This window comes from Brachycentrus maculatus, unplaced genomic scaffold (genome assembly GCF_059751285.1).
Source record: "Brachycentrus maculatus isolate JH-2025_06_01 unplaced genomic scaffold, ASM5975128v1 h1tg000196l, whole genome shotgun sequence".
Taxonomy (NCBI): domain Eukaryota; kingdom Metazoa; phylum Arthropoda; class Insecta; order Trichoptera; family Brachycentridae; genus Brachycentrus; species Brachycentrus maculatus.
Window position 1 is genome coordinate 2348804 of NW_028280947.1, and position 22434 is coordinate 2371237.

The 22434-nt window shown below is 32.9% G+C and overlaps 1 protein-coding gene across 2 annotated transcripts; it reads left to right on the forward strand.

Moving 5' to 3' along the window:
- The first annotated feature begins 1083 nt into the window (after window positions 1-1083).
- LOC148307642 (uncharacterized) lies at window positions 1084-19649 on the forward strand. Of its 2 annotated transcripts, XM_088263151.1 has the most exons (7): window positions 6979-7004; window positions 8036-8148; window positions 9978-10078; window positions 12760-12828; window positions 13612-13729; window positions 17091-17184; window positions 18475-19649. In XM_088263151.1, exons 1-7 carry the CDS (start codon window positions 6983-6985, stop codon window positions 19521-19523), a joined length of 1566 nt encoding a protein of 521 aa, XP_088119277.1. In that variant the 5' UTR covers window positions 6979-6982; the 3' UTR covers window positions 19524-19649. The 2 variants fall into 2 exon arrangements, with proteins under 2 accessions (XP_088119278.1, XP_088119277.1); XM_088263152.1 differs by lacking the exons at window positions 9978-10078; window positions 12760-12828; window positions 13612-13729; window positions 17091-17184; window positions 18475-19649 and adding exons at window positions 1084-1206; window positions 2537-2668; window positions 3338-3435; window positions 4507-4617 and having other exon boundaries at window positions 6904-7004; window positions 8036-8149.
- The last annotated feature ends 2785 nt before the right edge of the window (window positions 19650-22434 follow it).

Here is a 22434-nt window from a genome sequence, read left to right on the forward strand (position 1 = left end):
CATCACATCAAAGATTAAGAGAAATATGGAAGTCTGTGTATTTACAAGGTATGACTTGTCATAGGCTGGTTAAGTGATCACTTTACACATGTGTAACATTCACCTTGACTGCAGGGACCATACATAAATTGAGATGTACACAGTGATCTATGGACGCTTCATCATTGGGTTCATAACAGCCATCTATGGTTGGATTAAGAAGCCTTTTATTTAGATGTATTCAAGATCTTAACCCCGGTTTATGTTACATACTGGTAGATGCCTGAAAACATGATTGAATTTTTTTAAGCAGCTTATAATTTGGTCAGTTATTTTATTTACAACATTTAGAGTGTGTCAAAATACTTGTTCACAAATCTGGGTTTCTCCACGTAAGAGTTATTTTTATATTTTGACATCTCAAGATAGATGAAGAAGAATAAAGGAATCTGGGTATTTACAGGGTTTATGACCTGTCACAGGCTGGATAAGTGATCACTTTACACACATATAATATTCATGATCCTACCCATGGTTGACAACCACGCTAATCAAATTTTAACTAATACTGCTCCAAGCTGTCGATGTTGAACAGTCTGAAGTTACAATACATGAGATTCCATGCGCTCTCATGATGAACATTTTGAACATGTATCGAGTGACATTTTTGTATTGAAATTGCAGAATGCCAAAGTACGAATGCTTAAAACAGTTGACCCCTTCTTCAAACTGCTGATCTATTTCCAGACTAAAAGCAAATATATCAAAGTAAAAAGTCAGTAAAACAAAAATTGTCAACCCCTGTCAAAAAATATTGTTATGAACATATTTTTCAAGTTAACTTTTTTAAATCAGAACAAAAGTTACGTTCAATTTACGTAATATATTATTATTAATTGGTAAAATGCTTCTTTTGTAAAATTTTGTGTGGAATTAAAATTACGTTTCATTATTCCATCTTTTGATCGCAATGCGACTCCCATTTTTAAAATTCGAACGCATCTGTATGCTTTGGACTGAAGAGATTCTCGAACGCGCCTTAAGTTCATTTGAAAGCACCAGAAAGCTATTGATTTTTCTATGGAGAAAAAACCACTGTCAAATAAAATATTGCTACAGGTGTAATTTTCGTAAATGCGTGAAAATATATTATTGTGTGGTTTTGTCCTTTTATTTATTAACCTACATAAAAACGTATTTTATATGAAAATTATTTAATTTAAATATGTAAGTATTTATGTATATTTTTTAAAATTAATTACATAGCTTTTTTCAATGATTAAATATTCGTTCTGGAATATCTTTTGAACCTTCATCGAAAAAGCCATCATCACTTATGATAATAATAATAATCTTCTCTATATAGATTTTTATTTACGGATTTATATAAACACGATGGAAACCCGTGATTAATATCCGTATTTTATTATTTATTGATTAATTATTTCTTCGTGGAATGACATGATGATTTAAATATTAAAAAAAAAATACTTGTATAACACCATTTTTACGTTTATCAATGTAAACATGACTAATTTCTAGAACTACACATGTTATAATCAACAGGTGAAAATACAAACTGACAAACAATGAACCATCTTAGTACTGATTGATATAATATGATATTTGTCCGCCTCCGTAGTGTACTGGTAAGCGCGTTTAGCTACCATGCTGAAAGTCCCGGGTTCGATTCCCTGAGGGGATAAAATAAATATTAATCATTTTCACTCTCATATTTGTGTAATATCACCCTGGATTGGTACAAGAAGGGCAGGACTGCTCACCTTCCCTTGTATGTTAGTTTGTGTATGTGTATATGCAAGTATATGTATGTAGCGGTGGACTGTAGGGGGCTCGAAGGGGCTCGCGCAAGCCCCTTATTAAATTAAAAGATATTATTAAATATTTGAATACATGTTGAAATAAAGAATTTTCTAGCATAAAAAATAAGTCAATTTTGCCCTCTCCTACCCCCACCCCCTACCCCCACTACCCGCGAGCCCCTTGTCAACCTTTCCGGGAGGGACGTAATGAATGTCGAAGTCCGTCTGTCAGTTGATATGATGTAATTCGTATAGTAATGATATCTGTGGATATTTGTATATCACTATAAAGATTTTATATAGTTATACATGTCCTCCTCCGTAGCGCAGTGGTCAGCGCGTTTGACTGCCGTGCTGGAGGTCCCGGGTTCGATTCCCAGGGGGGTATAAATAAATGTGGCCGATTTTCACTCTCATATTTATTTAATATCACCCTGGACTGGTACAAGAAGCGTAGAGCTGATCACCTTGCCTTCATGCAATTAATGATCAAGATAACACTGCGTCGCTACGATGCAGTGCCCTATGCACCATTGGGTGCGGATAAGGGTTAGAATAAAGATTTTATTTTAAAAAAAAACTTATTTAATGTAAAACAAACCGACTCCCCAGAGAAAGCCAGACATCAATTATTGTACTCCTGGAAAGGTTAAAAAATTGACTGCCCACCCCTGTATGTATGTGTATGATTTTTTTATTTTTGTTGTAATAAATAAATATATATTTTTTTCCAGGAAACGTCCATTCCAGCATGGGCAAGTGGACCCATACCAAGATAAACATTCATATAACAGAAGAGAGAGGCGCAACCGAATTGGGGCGACTTATAGAAAGATGGCAAGAGTGCAGTTATCTCCAGAACTAAGGTATAAACTAAGTACAAACTGCCCAGTAAAATTAGGCTGAGATAAGCATTATCTCCAGAACTAAGGTATAAACTAAGTACAAACTGCCCAGTAAAATTAGGCTGAGATAAGCATTATCTCCAGAACTAAGGTATAAACTAAGTACAAACTGCCCAGTAAAATTAGGCTGAGATAAGCATTATCTCCAGAACTAAGGTATAAATTAAGTACAAACTGCCAGTACTTTTCCAGTGTTTTCCAGTTAGTATTTTTACATACAATCTCCACAATTGTAGTGACATGAATGGCGAAATTGTAGCTAAGATGATTGTTGTTGTTTTAAATGCCATGGAATTGAGACATAGTTATAAGGCGCAGTATTCACATAGTATTTATGAGGCGAATGTAGTTGGAAATCGAAGTAGAGGAAGACCGAGGCCAACTTTGCATGATCGAGTATTTCAAATAAAGCGGCCGGGTCCTGCGTGTATGTATGAGGAGATGCATGAATGTGGAAGAGGTGAAGATTGTTTGCAAAGACAGATTGTGACATTTTATTCTCTCTGCTTACCCCTGCGGCGAAGCGGCGCGATGATTAGTTAGTTTTAGACTGCCCATGAGAGTTGAGAAAATCAAAACAGTCAACCTTTTGGTGTTTGAGAATATTACAAATATGGTTGTTTGTTGCAGTGATATTGAGGAGTATGATGACGAGTACTGGGGGGAGGTGGAAGCCGACCTGGCCCCTCTCTCCCTGGAAGCGCAAGAGGTCGTCGAGAATTTACTCAGTAAGTTGTATTTTGTGCACAATATTTTGAGGGTGCAAATCCTTGTTCATACGTATGCAGTTCCTGATTTAGAAAAGTGCAGCTAAAATATTATTCTTCTTCGTCTTGGTCCTCATTACTGAGGGTTTTTACCCTTGTGGAAGCAATGTCTCTTCTCCAGTTATCGCTTAACTGAGCTGCATGTAGCGCTCCAACCACCAAGGTGCCTGCTGCTGCCATAACTTGATCGATCCTTCGTATGGGGGATCTTTCTTTCCCTCTCTTCCCCTACAGGTTACCAATCACAACCAGTCGTTCCAGACTATCCCCATTGCCACGTGTAACATGTCCAAAGAACTGAAGAATCAGTTGTGTACAGACATTGCCCAGAGTCAAGCCATCCAAGCTAAAATATAAATACGATCTTTTAGTGTTTAGGCAACTTCAAACACACTCAAAAACTCAATTCTAGAGAGTAAAGAGATTCCGACTTATGTAAAAAGAAGAATGTATGAATCCTGCATACTGCCAGTGAATACATATCGCTCACTCCTTTCAAGAACGTCGTAAATCAAAAATCGTCAATTTTCAGTTGTGCATGTTTTCGGAATGCCCAGAAAATGTACTATATCCCAGCAAAAGAGGCATATTTTAAACTTAATATTAACCCGCTACAGCGCAGAAAGTGTTGTTTTTGCATTTTGAAGAAAAGGTATTGTTTAATTATTTTTCTAAATATACTAAATATTTTTCAAATGGAGAAACCTTCAGGTTTTACCTAAAAAGATCTGTCGCACAGTAAAAAGTTCAGTAAGTGGCGTGATATTTATTTTTAATTCATTGTATTATATTTTTAAACTTTAAAAAACATTCTCTTGAAAAATCAAGTTTTTTGATTTATGACGTTCTTGAGCGAAATGCACTAGAGACCATGGCTCTGTCAAAAATAAACGCGGAGAAGCTCAAATGCACACAGCGATCTATGGAAAGATCATACTGGGAGACGTTGGAAAACACGATTTTTAATTTTTTACGTAGTTAATAATTTCTCTGATGGTAAATCTTTTATAATATTGACCGCATTTATTTCAGGTTATAATTTGAGAGAAGATTTAGTGAGGTGCCTCCCCGGTAGACTTTTGCTTTTGTTTGAAACCACGGAATGCAAATTGTGTAAAGTGGACATTAACTCTTGTTTATCTGGTAAGTTGTTTCTACCGAGTGATCTGTTGCTAATCCTTTGACGGGCATAAACGGGCACAATGTATAGTACACCACATGTTTTTACCAAAGTGATCCCCATCGGGAATATTAATATATTGATCTAGGAGGCGTTTTACCAGTCCTATTTCATTGAATGTACGTAATACACATCGCTCACTCCTTTCAAGAACGTCATAAATCAAAAATCGTCAATTTTCAGTTGTGCATGTTTTCTGAATGCCCAGAAAATGTACTATATCCCAGCAAAAGCGGCATATTTTTAACTTAGTATTTACCCGCTACAGGGCAGAAAATGTTGTTTTTGAATTTTGAAGAAAATGTATTGTTTAATTATTTTTATAAATAAATTAAATATTTTTCAAATGGAGAAAAAACTTTCAGGTTTTACCTAAAAAGATCTGTTGCACAGTAAAAAGTTCAATAAGTGGCTTGATATTTATTTTGAATACATTGTGTTATATTTTTAAACTTTAAAATCGTTCTCCTGAAAAATCAAGTATTTTGATTTATGACGTTCTTGAAAGGAGTGAGCGACATGCAGAACACCTGCGTGGTCAAAAAACAATTTTTTTCTCCAAAAATTATTATTCTCAAAGTTCCGAAACGAACTCCCGCAGAGAAAATATACAACAAATTTTAACTTATCAATGTCAAACAACTATATGCTAAAACTATCCTTACATATGCATTTAAGAATTACTCTCACATACCACAAGAAAGCACCTCACAGCAAAGCCCTCAAATCACAAAAACACCAGAATAATTCTTAGCCACAATAATACTAGAACATTGTTCACAATTATACCAGAACAAATAAATAGCAAAGCACAAAAATTACAATAAACACACTTTATGGTAACGTACATAGAACTACAAGTTCCGAAACACAGAAACACACCAAACAAAACCTAACACATGCCTCTTTTGGTCAAAAGAACTTTGATTATTATGCAATAAAATTGTACAACCTGCTTCCATTATCCATGTAGCCATTAGTAAAAGTGCTATTCATAAGAGGATAATGGAAATGGGCAGATCTGAAATAGATCGCATCATTTAATCATGCTATATACACATATATATTTTTTTTATTAAAATGAAATAATTGTGTTTTTTTTATTTACAAAAATATTTTAATTTCATACTTTTCTGTGAGCCTGAGCGGCTCATTATTGGAAATAGGCATCAACTTGTGGTAGAGTGGGTTCGAACTGAGAAACTCTGACTCAAGAGTCCGCGACACTAACCACGGACCACAAACTAACACAAATTTGATTGCACAAACAATTTTCGTGCATCATGATTTTTAAATAAATTTTTCAAAATGCACTCTCGGTTCGAGAAAACTCAGTGAGGGCATATTATTGTAGTTTGTTATTTGTAATTATGCATATGATAAAAAAAATGAATAAATATTGCGTACACTTCGGTTATATGATCACCCTTTGGGCTCCCTTTAAGGGTGTGTTTAAATATTTATTTATTTATTTATTGGAAAAACAACATAATATTTATAAAAAGTAACAAAATATAATAAAATAAAATAAAAATTAATTCCAATTACAGGTTTTCCCTTAAAAGTAAATAAAAACATTTAAATTGTCATGTACATAAGTATAACTATATAATATTATAACTTACATTTCTTAATCAAAGACATCAAAAATATTTCCCTTCAATATTTTAAAGGAAACATTATTGATGTCTATTTGATTAAGTATTTCGCTACACATATTGCTCACTCCTTTCAACAACGTCATATATAAAAAATTGTCAATTTTCAGTTGTGCATGTTTTCGAAATGCCCAGAAAATGTACTATATCCCAGCAAAAGCAGCATATTTTCAACTTAATATTTACCCGCTACAGGGCAGAAAGTGTTGTTTTTGCATTTTGAAGAAAAGGTATTGTTTAATAATTTTTTAAATATAATATAATATTTTTCAAATGGAGAAAAAACATTCAGGTTTTACCTAAAAAGATCTGTTGCACAGTATAAAGATCAATAAGCGGCTTGATATTTATTTTTAATACATTTTATTATATTTTTAAACTTTAAAAACGATCTCCTGAAAAATCAAGTTTTTATTATATATGACGTTCTTGAAAGGAGTGAGCGAAATCGCAAGCTCGATTTGAAAATGAATTTTGTTAAATGAATATGTTGCGTATATCACCTAAGTATTGGCTATCTTTCATTATTCCTGGCGTTTTTGCAATTATTATTTGTTTTGTCCTTATGTAAAAAAAACCTGCTTCTTTTAGGTACATGTATTGAGAAAAAAATCACGGTTGAAGCGGTTAATATAATTTCTAATAATTATATGAACTGAAGTCTTGGCATATGTTAATACATATACAATATGGTAATTTACATGACTACTTAACTAAATCATAAGACTAATGCTTCGAATGCGTCTCCCGGCGTCACGCGCGTCCTTCAGACTGATGACAGGGGATTACTAACATATTTTATAAATATATACCCAAGCATGATGGACATCTACCCACTCCACAATTCTAGATTCATGTTATTCATTGTTTCGGCATTCCCTTTGTGGTGACGTGAATAAATTATTAATAAAAAGCTTGTTTTTTAGCACTTTGAATTGAATTGAATTGAATGAATTGAATGAATATTATTATATTCATTCAATTCAAACCCTTATCCGCACCCCAATGGTGCATAGAGCACTGAATTATATAAACACAGCGTTATCTTGATCGTTAACATACGAAGCAAAAGGTGATCAGCCCTCCGCTTCAGGTACCAGTCCAGGGTAATAAATAAATATTAGAGTGAAAAAATCACTCATATTTATTTGACCCCCCTGGGAATCGAACCCGGGACCTCCAGAACGGTAGCCGAGCGTGCTGACCATTACACTACGGAGGCGGACTAAAATTTATGTCATAAATGAAACCCTGAAGAGGGCAACAGGTTGTTGCCGAAACTAGTTGGTTCTTAATAAAAATGTGAGTGGATCAAAAAACAAAGAATTTTTATTTCTCAAAATAATATATCAATATTATCCACAAAGTTAATGCTTTCAATATTCAAAACACAAGATTAGTATATTTTAACGACTAGTTTCGGAAGCTACAGATGCTTCCATCTACAGGTTTGATATTTAAGTCTGTAGATATAAGCATCTATAATGTGTTAAGACTTGTTTTATTTTTTTTATTTTTGGTTAAGTTTTTTAAATATTTTTTTTTTACTTTAAGATTATGTAAACTCTTTGATTAAAAAAATAAAATAACCTGATATTTTTAGTTCTGTTTTTGTGAAAAAAACCTGAGCATGAAGCGGTTAATGGGCAAAATGTCAAATTTTGTTGATCAGTGTTGTCAGTCTACATAATCCAGTACTAGCGGTAACATTGGATGTTTTTAGCGGACCAGCATTACGGATCACAGTCACATATGAGGCGTGTTATGAATTGGATGGAACAATTTTGCGCAAAAGTAAACCAGCCGTTGCCCGCAGGATTGACCGGCCCTGACTATGTAAGAATCTTTCTTCGCAATTTAGTCAAAATCCCTTATTAACCTGTCCGGGTCTGAGTTTCTGCAGACAAAACTATATCTGGGGAGAGTTTTTTTAACCTTTTAAATGCCAGTATGTAGGAGTGTAGCTGTGCACAGCAGGCCATGAATTTTTAATCAAAACAAATAATTTTGAAATCTTATTTTTATAACTTAAAAACATTACACCTTGAAAGGATATTTAAATGACTTACCAAATTTATTCAATGTGCGATGCATTTGCTTCCCTTCACTTAGATAAACATAATTTAATTTTTCAGAAAATGTCAGGGTTGTCACAACTTGTCACATATTTTTCATCGCTCACTCCTTTCAAGAACGTCATAAATCAAAAAATGACAATTTTCAGTTGTGCATGTTTTCGGAATGCCCAGAAAATGTACTATATCCCAGCAAAAGAGGCATATTTTTAACTTAATATTTACCCGCTACAGGGCAGAAAGTGTTGTTTTTGCATTTTGAAGAAAAGGTATTGTTTAATTATTTTTTTAAATATACTAAATATTTTTCAAATAGAGAAAAAACCTTCAGGTTTTACCTAAAAAGACCTGTTGCACAGAAAAAAGTTCAATAAGTGGCTTGATATTTATTTTTAATACATTGTGTTATATTTTTAAACATTAAAAACGTTCTCCTGAAAAATCAAGTTTTTTAATTTATGACGTTCTTGAAAGGAGTGAGCGACATATGTATTAAGATCGATTGTTTTTTTTTTATTGTGAACTAATTTTTTTTTGTTGTTGAAAAGAAAATTAAAAGTCTTCTAATGTATGGTATTGTTCGAAACACGAAAAACACAGTAAAGAAATGTACAAACAACACAGAAAACACACAAGCAAGTTAAAAAATTGATAATTGTTCCGCACTAGTATCAAAAACTAACAAAAATGAATAAATCATAATAAAATTATTGACGCGCGACAGATATCGGCAATATACGCGCGAAAATTGACATTCCTATTTTAGTGACTCTATTGTCTGTCAAACGAAGCTCGTGGGTGGATCTCTGTAAAATCGATAATATCAGAAAACTATAATTTCGTCTGTTTAGTGAAGTCCTACAAAATCATCCCGATAGATGTCTCTGTGTGTTCCATATTTTAAATTAATAAAAAAACGGGACATATGTATGATACAGAGGCTCAAAGAATAGCGAGAAAACTCGCTATTTTTCTATGGCCGGCCTGCTGGGCACGGCTAAGAATGCTAGAAATCTCGCTCTTGGCACAGAAGTGGTTAAAGAAATCTTCTATTCGTGTCATGTTAGGTTCCCCTGACGTCGACTATCAGGTGAGAGTAATTGGCCTTATTGAACTTTTTACTGTGCAACAGATCTTTTTAGGTTAAACCTGAAGGTTTTTTCTCCATTTGAAAAATAACTAGTTTATTTAAAAATAATAATTAAACAATACCTTTTCTTCAAAATTCAAAAACAACACTTTCTGCCCTGTAGCGGGTAAACATTAAGTTAAAAATATGCCTCTTTTGCTGGGATATAGTACATTTTCTGGGCATTTCGAAAACATGCATAACTGAAAATAGACAATTTTTGATTTATGACGTTCTTGAAAGAAGTGAGCGATATGACATATGTATTAAGATCGATTGTTTTTTTTTTAATGTAATTTTTAATTGCTGGGATATAGTACATTTTCTGGGCATTCCGAAAACATGCATCACTGAAAATAGACGATTTTTGATTTATGATGTTCTTAAAAGGAGTGAGCGATATGTTGTATTTGGCTTTGCCAATAGATGAAAGACTGATGCGTTTTCCTTTCTGGCTCTAGGGCGAACTGTCAGATCGTGATACGGGGTGTGAACTGTGCAACTTGACATTCGATACTTCCAAGGATGCGGAGGAACATTACACAGGAAAACTGCACAAGATGTAAGTTTATCACGAATCGCTCAATCAAAGTAGTGCCATTATTAAAATAATATTTAACCCTTTAAACCTTAAAGGCTGAGACTGACCGGAGCATTTGGTCGTAACGTAACACGTTACGATGCGAGCATTCAGGCAGTCAGTACAGCGAGCCGAGCGCTCCATCCATAGTTTCGGATGCTCGCTGATGCTCGCCGCGAGCGATGTTACGACGAAATGTGGAAGTCAGTCTCCACCTTAAGGCGTTCACAGTATTGGCACCATATCCCTGAGCCCCGGAGCAATTTTTGAAGAAAAAAGGATATTTTACTAAAAATGCAATTTCTATCAAAAATCAATTGTCAATGAGAAAACTATTTTAGTTCATAATAATTGCAAACTTCCTGTAGCAAAAAAAAATTAAATGTGTATTTGTTTGTAAAAAAATCTTATAAAAAATAAATAATGTAGTTACAACCAATATTATAATTTAATTTATTTGGTAGACATTTCTACTTTTAACATATCTAAATACTAGTTACGCTGTTACTCTCCAAAAAAAAAAGACTAAACTCTTGTGCTTGGAGAGGGACTTACACGCATTTTTATACTTATAAATTATTTTAATTTATTTTTTATTTACATAAATAGTATACATTTATTTAAAGAACGATTTTAAACATATTAAAAATATTTTTTGCAGAGACCCAAGACCCACCAAGCCACCTTGTGTGTCTTGTCGGTGGAGTTCTTTTTACATACATTTTTTATTGTTCTTATTAATTTTCACCTAATTAATATACACACAAAAAAAAAATTAAGAATATAAACTATTATACAATTTACATAGAATTAACTCTTGATCATTTACCCATTCCTTTATTTTGCCTTTGTTCCATATTTTGATATAATAATTTTTTTTCCTTTGTATTACATATTTGTTTTCTGAGTTTTAAAAAAATAAAAATGTAACAATAAGTGTATACATATTATGTTAATTTTTTCCAAATCACTCACCACACCTTTTTGAATTTTATTGATAGTGGTTATCAGCCTTTCATTCTTTCCTTACATCACCATCCGAACATCTATCATATATGGTTTAGACGCACTGAGAGATCGCATTTTGACTGCACTCAGTCTACTTTCATCCTTCTTTTGCCAACTCCACACTTCACTTCCATACATTAGGCTTGGAACCATTAACATGACAATATCATTACATTTCACTCACTCCTTTCAAGAACGTCATAAATCAAAAAATGTAAATTTTCAGTTGTGCATGTTTTCGGAATGCTCAGAAAATGTACTATATCCCGGCAAAAGAGGCATATTTTAAACTTAATATTTACCCGCTACAGGGCAAAAAATGTTGTTTTTGCATTTTGAAGAAAAGTTATTGTTTGATTATTTTTTTAAATCTATTAAATATTTTTCAAATTGAGAAAAAACCTTCAGGTTTTACCCTAGAAGATCTGTTGCACAGTAAAAAGTTCAATAAGTGGCTTAATATTTATTTTTAATACATTGTGTTATATTTTTAAACTTTAAAAACGTTCTCCTGAAAAATCAAGTTTTTTGATTTATGACGTTCTTGAAAGGAGTGAGCGATTTGTGGAAGACTAATGTCATAGACCATGGGTCGGCAACCTTTTGTTGTAAAAGGGCCAAATATTTTTCATGGGGATCAGTGCGGGCCGCACTTGCAGTAGGTATACATACAATATTTGTGTACAAATATTTTAGTTTTAAAAATAAAACGCTAAGTGTATATTTTAACGACATTTATTGTATTTAATAAAATCAATGAGATTCCCTTCGCTCCCTTTCTCGCTTCCTTTCACTCGATTGTGTATAATATCGTCCGTCATGTGCGTTGCGGCGAGAATCTCGCGGGCCGCACCAAGATGTCTCGCGGGCCGCAGGTTGCCGACCCATGTCATAGACAATCAACTGCATTTATGCACCACATTGGACATGGATATAAATGATAAATGAGAAGCACGAGATAAAAATAATTCCAACTTATGTACAACATTTTGAGTGTGTCCAAATACTTGTTCACAAAATCTGGATTATCTCCAATTACAGGAGTTATTTCCATAATATTTTTTGACATCTCATCAAAGATGAAGAAGAATATGGAAGTCTGGGCATTTACGGGGCTGACGACCGTCATAGGCTGGTTTAAGTGATCACTTTACACACGTGTAACATTCACCAATTTACCCATTATTGACAACCACACTACTCAAATACTCGGAAGTTCTATATAAATACGAGAGTTTCTGCTTAGCAAAAAAGCTTCATTACATCTCACCAATAGATGTCTCTAGTGAAGTTCTAGTGATTCAAGAACAAGGTTTCTAAATTGGTTCATATATTTAGAACTTCCAAGAATTTGAGTGTGTGGTTGTCAATAATGGGTAGAATTGGTGAATGTTACACGTGTGTAAAGTGATCACTTAAACCAGCTTATGACAGTCGTCAGCCCCGTAAATGCCCAGACTTCCATATTCTTCTTCATCTTTGATGAGATGTCAAAAAATAATACCAATTTATGTCATTCCAGTTGATTACTACATTTAGTATTGTGTACTTTGTGCCATTATTATACTCCGCCCGTTTTACATATTTTCCTCAATGTCTTTTTTTTTCATTTAAAATAAAAATAATTGATTTAAATATTGTCTTTTCCTATATAGGGTGGTTTCTGGAGAGAGAATGGTCAAGAATCCAATCCTTGTAGTAGCGCCAGAGGGTGTGCATAGACAGTAAGTGAAACTTTACACATGTTTGGTATAATTTTGAAAAAATGTGCTAGCCACATTGACAGCTTTTTTTATTTCTAAAACTTCCAATTTGAAAATTTGACTAGTTCTATTATTGAAATGTAAAATTTCTATCCCATCTTCAAAATTGAATGAATGATTATTTGACAAGATTTGGTCAGCGAATTCGCATTAGAATTAAGGAACATATGAGATGTCTTAATGATAACAATTTTTCGGAAAATAAATAAACTAAAGTCCCATTTTTAATATTTTTATTCCAGTAGGAACATACATACAATGCAGAGAAGCATGGTTTTCAAAGATCCTGAGAGGAGAGGGCTCACCATTCGACTTTTCAACACAGATTAATTATATTGATATGATGAATGGTTAAATTCTTGACAAAATTTTTGCTTTAGCTGATAATAAATTAAATATATTATTAATATGTTTAATTATATTAATTAATATGTCCGCCTCCGTAGTGTAATGGTCAGCATGCTCGGCTACCGTTCTGGAGGTCCCGGGTTCGATTCCCAGGGGGGTTTAATAAATATAAGTGATTTTTTCACTCTAATATTTATTCAATATTACACTGAACTGGTACCTGTGTGATGTGGAGGGCTGATCACCTTTCCTTCATGTGTAATCGATCGAGATAACACTGCGTTTATATGAAGCAGTGCCCTATGCACCATTGGGGTGCGGTAAGGGATTTATTATTATGTTTAATTTATTATCAGCTAAAATACAAATTAAATATATTGATTTGTCTCTTTGCAGAAAGCTTCTTTTATCACGTGAGAGGCGAATCCTGACAGGTTTGATATACCCCATCCCGATCACCAAGAAACCTAAAGAACCCAGAGAAGTTTTGGCATTGAAGTGCCGCGTCTGTAATGTAAGTAGATATCATTTATAACTAACTAACTAACCATCACGCCGCTTCCCGCAGGGGTAGGCAGAGACAATCGAACGCCACACCACTCTGTCTTTGCAAACATTCTTTGCCTCTTCTACTTCATGCATCTCCTCATACATACCCGACGATTATTACGACTCCTGACCCGGCCGCTTTCGAGTATTTGACATACCTGATTGTGCCAAGTTTTCCTCGGTCGTCCTATGCTTCTTTTGGTTTGGCATTAACTTTGTGGAATGACACGTTGATCATTCGAAATGAAATACTTGTTTGAGACCACTATTGGGTTTTATTTCACATGACTAGTTGAAAATGTCATGTGAAATAAAACTCAATAGTCAATCTTCTTACATAGAAAAAAAAAATCCTTTAACCTCTCTCATTAATTCCAATCTTTTCCTTTTCCTTCCTGCAAATTCTATTTTTGATACCATACCCTTTTACTCCCTTCCTCACACACACACACACCCACTTTTTTTTCTTTTTTTCTATCTTCTTATGTTTTGTCCGCCTCCGTAGTGTAATGGTCAGCACGCTCGGCTACCATTCTGGAGGTCCCGGGTTCGATTCCCAAGGGGGGTAAAATAAATATAGGTGATTTTTTCACTGAAATATTTATTCAATATTACCATGGACTGGTACCTGAAACGGAGGGCTGATCACCTTTCCTTCATGTGTAAACGATCAAGATAACACTGCGTTAATATGACACAGTGCCCTTTGCACCATTGGGGTGCGGATAAGGGTTTTATTATTTATTTTATTATTAATGTTTTAATAGTTATTATAACATAAATGTGGAATTGTTTTTTAATTGGTTTTATTTTTATTAATGTAACTATTTTTTAGTATTTATTTTTTTAAATGTAAAGCTGTACAATTCCCGAACAAATAACATAAATAATAAATAAAACTTATGTAGTTTGTTAAACTAGTCTTGTGAAATAAAACTAAAAGTGATCTAATACAAGTATTTAACACACTAAGTACGGGAAATGTATTTCTACTCGTTCGGTCGATTGGTGCTTAAAGACGGGAAGGGTATTTTTACCTTCTGCGCTGGCCTCATTTCAAAGGCAAAGCATTTTTTTAATGTTTTTATATATATATATATATATATATATATATATATATATATATATATATATATATATATATATATATATATATATATATATATATGTATATATATTTTGTACCAATCTCTTTGTTGAGGTTTAAACTTCTTTATTCTTCAAACCCTTATCCGCACCCCAATGGTGCATAGGGACTGCATCATGTAAACGCAGTGTTATCTTAATCGTTAACACATGAAGGAAAGGTGATCAGCCCTCCGCTTCAGGTACCAACCAGTCCAGGGTAATATTGAATAAATATTAGAGTGAAAAAATCACCTATATTTATTTGACCCACCCCTGGGAATCGAACCCGGGACCTCCAGAACGGTAGCCGAGCGTGCTGACCATTACACTACGGAGGTGGACTAGAGTTTTTTACATTACAGTACGGAGGTTTAAACTATATATATATACACAATTATCAAATCCTGTCGCCAGCGGTCTGCAGGTGTAAAAAAACACCCATCCGAAGTGTGTTAGTGGAAAACTCCATATATTTATTTATTTGCTAATTGGACACTAACACTTTATTAAATTGTATAATATTTTATTGCATATAATTTATATTTGAAGCACTAACTTTGTGATTTTCCATTTTATAATTAAAATGTAACTTTGTTTTAAAATCACTATGAATATTTTATTATAACTTAATTTTAATGTCTACCGGTTTTGAAGCTAACCGCTTCTTTATCAAGACTGGTTAATACGAAAAAACTATCTAAAATTCAATATATTCAAAATGACGCTTAGGGAAAGAAGCGTGGGTAGATCTCAAGTGGCTTTATTTTTTGTGTCGATTGGCAGTCACAGTCAAAAGGGATCAGGGATGATGAGTGATTGGAAACATATTTGATAACGGACTTTTAGCAAAATCATTTACTAGTGTATTTATTAGTTGTAAATTATTATTAATTGCCTTTTTAATTTCTAATATTTCTAAGTAATCTAATTTGAGTCCACCATTGCGTGTGAGTAATATATTTCGACCTTTATTTTTATCAAATAAGTGATGTTCGTGCCATGTTTTTCTCGGTCTTCCTCTGCTCTTTTTTCCACTTATAAATTCGCCTCATAAATTTGTTTTACCGTTCTTTCCTCACTCATTCGTTCTACATGTCCAAACCATCTCAACACACCTTTCTTAATTTTATCGCTAATGCTTATCTCAGCCTTGCATTCCTTCCTTATTTCACTATTCGCACATCTATCATACATCGTTTTGTCGCACATTCTTCTGAGAGATTGCATTTCGACTGCATTCAGTTTACTTTCATCCTTCTTTTGCCAACTCCATGTTTCACTTCCATACATTAGAGTTGGAACCAGGACTCCATTGTGCACTGCCAGTTAAGCTTCCGCTGACAGGTTTTCATGGCACGATCAGGAATGCCAAATACTTGAAAGTGGTCAGGTTAGGAGTCGTAACAATCGGCGGGTATGTATGAGGAGATGCATGAACGTGGAAGAGGCGAAGAATGCTTGCAAAGACAGAGTGGTGTGGCGTTCTATTCTCTCTGCCTACCCCTGCGGAGAAGCGACGTGATGGTTAGTTAGTTAGTTTTTTTTTAACCGGATTCACGCGGCTCGCATAACCGTATGTGTTTTAACAAAACATGCCCCATACGCGACTGACATAAGCGTTTGTGTTTTTACATTGCTCCAAGTTTCGAACCTCAGTTCAACTTAGAGGGATTTTTTTCATTGTGTGGAACTTTGGATAAAATAATACCTCAATCCTTGGCCTTATGACATCTGTAAAAATCAGGGATCTGATCTGAAAGAACAGATCCCTGATTTTTCTTGCTGTCGGTAATTAGTCTGCACCATAATCATGCCCTATATCTGTCTCACTCTCGACGCTACGCATCGCCAGTGGGTAAGAGTGACACACGATGCATGCTTTGATTTATTTATGTTACGATCTAATTTGTTTTTATTACGATATATTTCAAGAATAATGTGACACAAGTGTATTATAGAGTACCAAAAAGGCACAATGAATCCCATTGAACGTTTTTGTTTAGGAAAATAAATCGTTTCTCAACTAAATACATGATAAAAGTAATCATTTAAAAAACGGCAAAATACCGCCGCGCACGGACGTCTCTTAGGAACAAAGTTAATGCGGTTAAAAGGTTAATGAGTGATTATTTTCTACTAAGTGATTGGCGAATTCAGAATAATAATTATTATTAGACATCTTGTATATTTGATTACAGATTTCTTGCACAAGTGTAGCATGCTTACTAGATCATAGACAGGGCTGGAGACACCGCAAGGCGGTTGCTAAGAGAAATGCTCGTCCTGAATCGGGTAAGTTTTTTTTATTTTTATTTTTATTTTTTTTAATTTTTTTTTTTTTATTCATTTAATATATTTACATTTTTATTTATAACATAATAACATTTGAATCATTTATACATATGGAGAACTTTTATATTTCGATTCGCTGTGCCTCTCCATAAAAGAGTCTGTGCTCTTGTGCTTGGAAAGGGACTTGATCAATCGACAATCAATGACAATCGTGGTTTAATGTTATATAATAAAAGATATAATAGTTTTTTTTTATATATTTTTTTAAAGATTTAAATGAATAGAGCTTTAATTTTTTTCTTAAGGATTTTTATATCATCTATTTTTTTTATTTCTTTAGGGAGTTACATTTTATTCAAAATATTTATCAAGTTTTTATAAATGATATGAAACATGTATTATAGGTGTCTCGACTTGACACAAATCGTTTATCGTTTTTATGCAAAAGAAAATGAAAGTCTGCGCATCCAAGGGCTTGGCGTTCTGACTTAAGTGATCACTCTACACATAATGTTCACCATTCCGCATTAATGTTTGAAAGATGTATATTTATTTATTCGTTTATTGAACGGCTAACGCCTTTAACATGATACATATATACAGTATCTAATATAAAAATACACTTATGAATACACAAATAGAGAAACAAAAAGTCTTAAACATAAAATAATAATAAAATAACAAATAGTAAGCACTGGTAAATACACGTCTCCTTCACACACTAGTAGCGAGAGCGATATATATATATATATATATATATATATATATATATATATATATATATATATATATATATATATATATATATATATATATATATATATATATTTAAAATGTATATAAAATGTACTTTCTCAGCATTTCTTCTCCATATTGTAAAGGATAAATTTAAACTTTGTGTTTCACTCTCTCTCGCTGCTAGTGTGTGAAGGAGACGTGTATTTACCAGTGCTTACTATTTGTTATTTTATTATTATTTTATGTTTTTAAGACTTTTTGCTTCTCTATGTGTGTATTCATAAGTGTATTTTTATATTAGATACTGTATATATGTATCATGTTAAAGGCGTTAACCGTTCAATAAACGAATAAATAAGTATACATCTTATAGTATACATAGTTCATATATAAGTATACATAGTTCTTGTGGAAGTTGTAATTTGATAAATTACTGAAGGCACCACTTTCAGTTTAAATTTACCATAACCTTTCAAATGTAATCACTTCACAACGTCGCTCTATAATAATTTTTATCAAACAATACCAACCTTCTTCTTTTTTGTATTCCAGATCCTTCACAAATTCCCGCATTGTACGATAGTCAACAAATAAATGGGGAAGAAAAATCTACAGATCATGATCACGGTCAATATTGCGCAGTCGAAAATGGTAGTGAAAGTCAACAAATAAATAACGAAGGAGAATATCCAGCTCCTGATTATAGTCAATATTATAGTGAAAGTCAACAAATAAATAACGAAGGAGAGTACACAGCTCCTGAATATAGTCAATATTACGGTGAAAGTCAACAAATAAATAACGAAGGAGAATATCCAGCTCCTGATTATGGTCAATATTGTACAGTTGAAAATTGTAGCGAACAAATAAATAGCGAAGCAGAATTTGCAGCTCCTGATCATAGTCTATATTGTACAGTTGAAAATTGTAGTGAATGTCAACAGATAAATGGCGTAGGAGAATTCACAGCTCCTGATTATGTTCAATATTGTACATTCGAAAATTGTAATGAAAGTCAACAAATAAATAGCGTAGGAGAATTTACAGCTCCTGATTACAGTCAATATTGTACAGTCGACCATTGTATCGAAAATCAACAAATACATAGCCAAAGAGAATATATAGTTCCTGATTATAGTCAATATTGTGCAGTCAATAATTGTAGTGAAAATCAACAAATAAGAAGCCACGGAGAATTAACAGTACCTAATTATAGTCAATATCCTGCAGTCAACCATAGAGAATTACCAGTACCTAATTACAGTCAATATCCTGCAGTTAACCATAGAGAATTAACAGTACCTGATTACAGTCAATATCCTGCAGTTAACCATACAGAATTAACAGTTCCTGGTTACAGTCAATATCCTGCAGTCATCAATTATAGTGAAAATCAACAAATAAATGGCCATAGAGAATTAACGGTTCCTGATTACAGTCAATATCCTCCAGTCAACAATTATAGTGAAGTGAGACCATATGGAGAATGTTATCCCTATAACGTGGTAGTCCCGCAAGTCTTGCCGGAACCAGCTTTTGTATACGTTGTCCCGTATCCTGTAATATATGAGAATGTTGGCTATTACGCTCCGTACTATTGATGTAGACAAATAGGAGAAGTTTCAAACTCCGCACGGGAAAGAAGCGGAGAGTCGAAGACCAAAGATGTAAAACTGAGGACTTCACAAATGGGAAGGCCTCCATGTTTATAAAATTACATTCTTACAGTTCCCAGCATTCGTTAAGTCGCATTCATTCTACCGAATGTCAGTGAGGTCACATCGCTCACTCCTTTCAACAACGTCATATATCAAAAATCGTCAATTTTCAGTTGTGCATGTTTTCGGAATGCCCAGAAAATGTACTATATCCCAGCAAAAGCGGCACATTTGAAACTTAATATTTATCCTCTCCAGGGCAGAAAGTGTTGTTTTTGCATTTTGAAGAAAAGTTATTCTTTAATTACTTTTTTAAATATACAAAATATTTTTTGAATGGAGAAAAATCATTCAGGTTTTACCTAAAAACATCTGTTGCACAGTTAAAAGTTCAATAAGTGGCTTGATATTTATTTTTAATACATTTTATTATATTTTTAAACTTTAAAAACAATCTCCTGAAAAATCAAGTTTTTTAAAATATGACGTTAAAAGGAGTGAGCAGCGTGTCTTTTCACAAATGTATGTTAAATATTTTTGTTTTTTAAAATATATTAAGAAAAAATATTTTTATATATATTTTTTTTAACTCCTTACGTTTCAATAACTCTTTTTCTTTTCAAACCCATATAATTATTTCGATGGAAAAACTTATTTTTTCCTGGATTTAAAGAAAATTATGTTGCGACTTAACAAATGCTGAGCCTTAAGGTAGGGATTGACCAGAGTCTTTTCGTCATAATGTAACACGCTACGATGCGAGCACTCGTATAGTCAGTACAGCGTTCCGAGTGCTCCATCCGAAGTCGGATGCTCGCCGCTAATATTACATTATGACGAAATGTGGACGTCAGTCCCCAGCTTTAAAGTAACACCATCAAACACCTTTAAAGATGTCATTAGTCAATTGCTACGTACTGACTGAGAGAGCAGACTCAAAAACCTGCCTCAAACACTTAGTGATTGGATTACAGGAATTAAATTAAACAGGTTATGACAACCCTCAAAAGGGGTTTATATATAGAAAAAAATATATGAAAGTTAAATATGTTTCTCATTTTTATAAGATTGAATTATATAATATAAGAAGTTTTATTTTGTACCTGGAGATATACCGAATTGTACACATTATGATAAATCTGGCAATATTTTGTCAGTAGGATTGAGAGGAAATTATATTCACATTATCTTACCTTATAAATTTACTTCACTTACCGACAACAATGCGTTTAAATGTTTGAAAATGACCGTCTAAAGACGATAAAACAATAAAACAATACAAGTGCACTAAAGTGCACTTGTATTGTTTATACGTTGCGCGCTGTGGACATATCGCTCACTCCTTTCAAGAACGTCATAAATCAAAAATTGACAATTTTCATTTGTGCATGTTTTCAGAATGCCCAGAAAATGTACCATATCCTAGCAAAAAAAAACATATTTTTAACTTAATATTTACCCGCTACAGGGCAAAAAGTGTTTTTTTTTGCATTTTGAAGAAAGGGTATTGTTTAATTATTTTTACAAATATACTAAATATTTTTCAAATGGAGAAAAAACCTTCAGGTTTTACCTAAAAAAATCTGTTGCACAGTAAAAAGTTCATGGCTTGATATTTATTTTTAATACATTGTATTATATTTTTAAACTTTAAAAACGTTCTACTGAAAAATCAAGTTTTTTGATTTATGACGTTCTTAAATGGAGTGAGCGATATATAAAGTAGTCTATGTTGTAATGTCATATTTAACTACGAGTATGTATTATCTTACTTGTTTTGTGTAATCAATTTAATGAAATAAAAAATATAAAGTGGGACCTCTCATAACGAGCATAATTCGTTTCAAAATATTAATCGTTAAGCGAAACATTTTTTGTTTTGATCGGCGCGGAAGTGACTCTCAAGTGAATGTCGTGAAAAAGGGACTTGCCCTTTCTCTGTAACTCATTATGCGAAATGTCGCTTGTTAAGGAATCCTCTTTTTTACTTTTTTTTCTCGTTATGCAAATTACTCTTTATGAGAGATTCCACTGTACTTTATTTTTATTTTGGTGCTAACCTGATTTTTCTGCGAGTTGCTCGAGTTGTATGTATTTTGATATTTCAATATCACATGTCATTATAAAATAACATGTTTTGTACTTTATGAAATTTAAAATAACATTGCCTCAAAAAAAATTATTGTCAACGGAGTGAAAAAATCAATCAAATTAAATGATATTTAAAAAAAAAATATTTTAGAGTTCCCATTTGATAATGACATGTTTCGCAGTCTGTTTCTGGGTCTGTTTTCAGTATGACAAAGTATAAAAAAATCATACGATTCCTTTAATATTTCTTCAAAATTACAGCAGCCAATTTGGAGTATAATTTTTGTTTATATAATCATTTAACAAAACAAAAATTATACTCTAAATTGGCTGCTGTAATTTTGAAAAAATATTAAGGGAATCGCATGATTTTTCATACTTTTTCATATTGAAAACAGACCCAGAACAATTTACAATTTTTAACTAACAAAATCCAATATAAATAAATATTGTAACATCAGAAATGAAAAAAAACTGTACCTCATAAATAAAAACAATAGATGAACTTTACAATACAACATCGTATTTTAAATTTAATATGGTATGATATTAATATTCATAATAATGATTGTAATAAATTCAATATATGTATTTTAAATCAAACACATGAGTCTACTAAGTTGTATGTTTTTTTTAAAACACATAAAAATTAATATTGTGACAATTGTTTATTAGCTACTGTTTTCTCCCATAAATTATTACTGCACATGTTAAAACTTCTTCTTCTTCTTCTTTATGTAGATCCTAGGGATCTGTTTGTGCC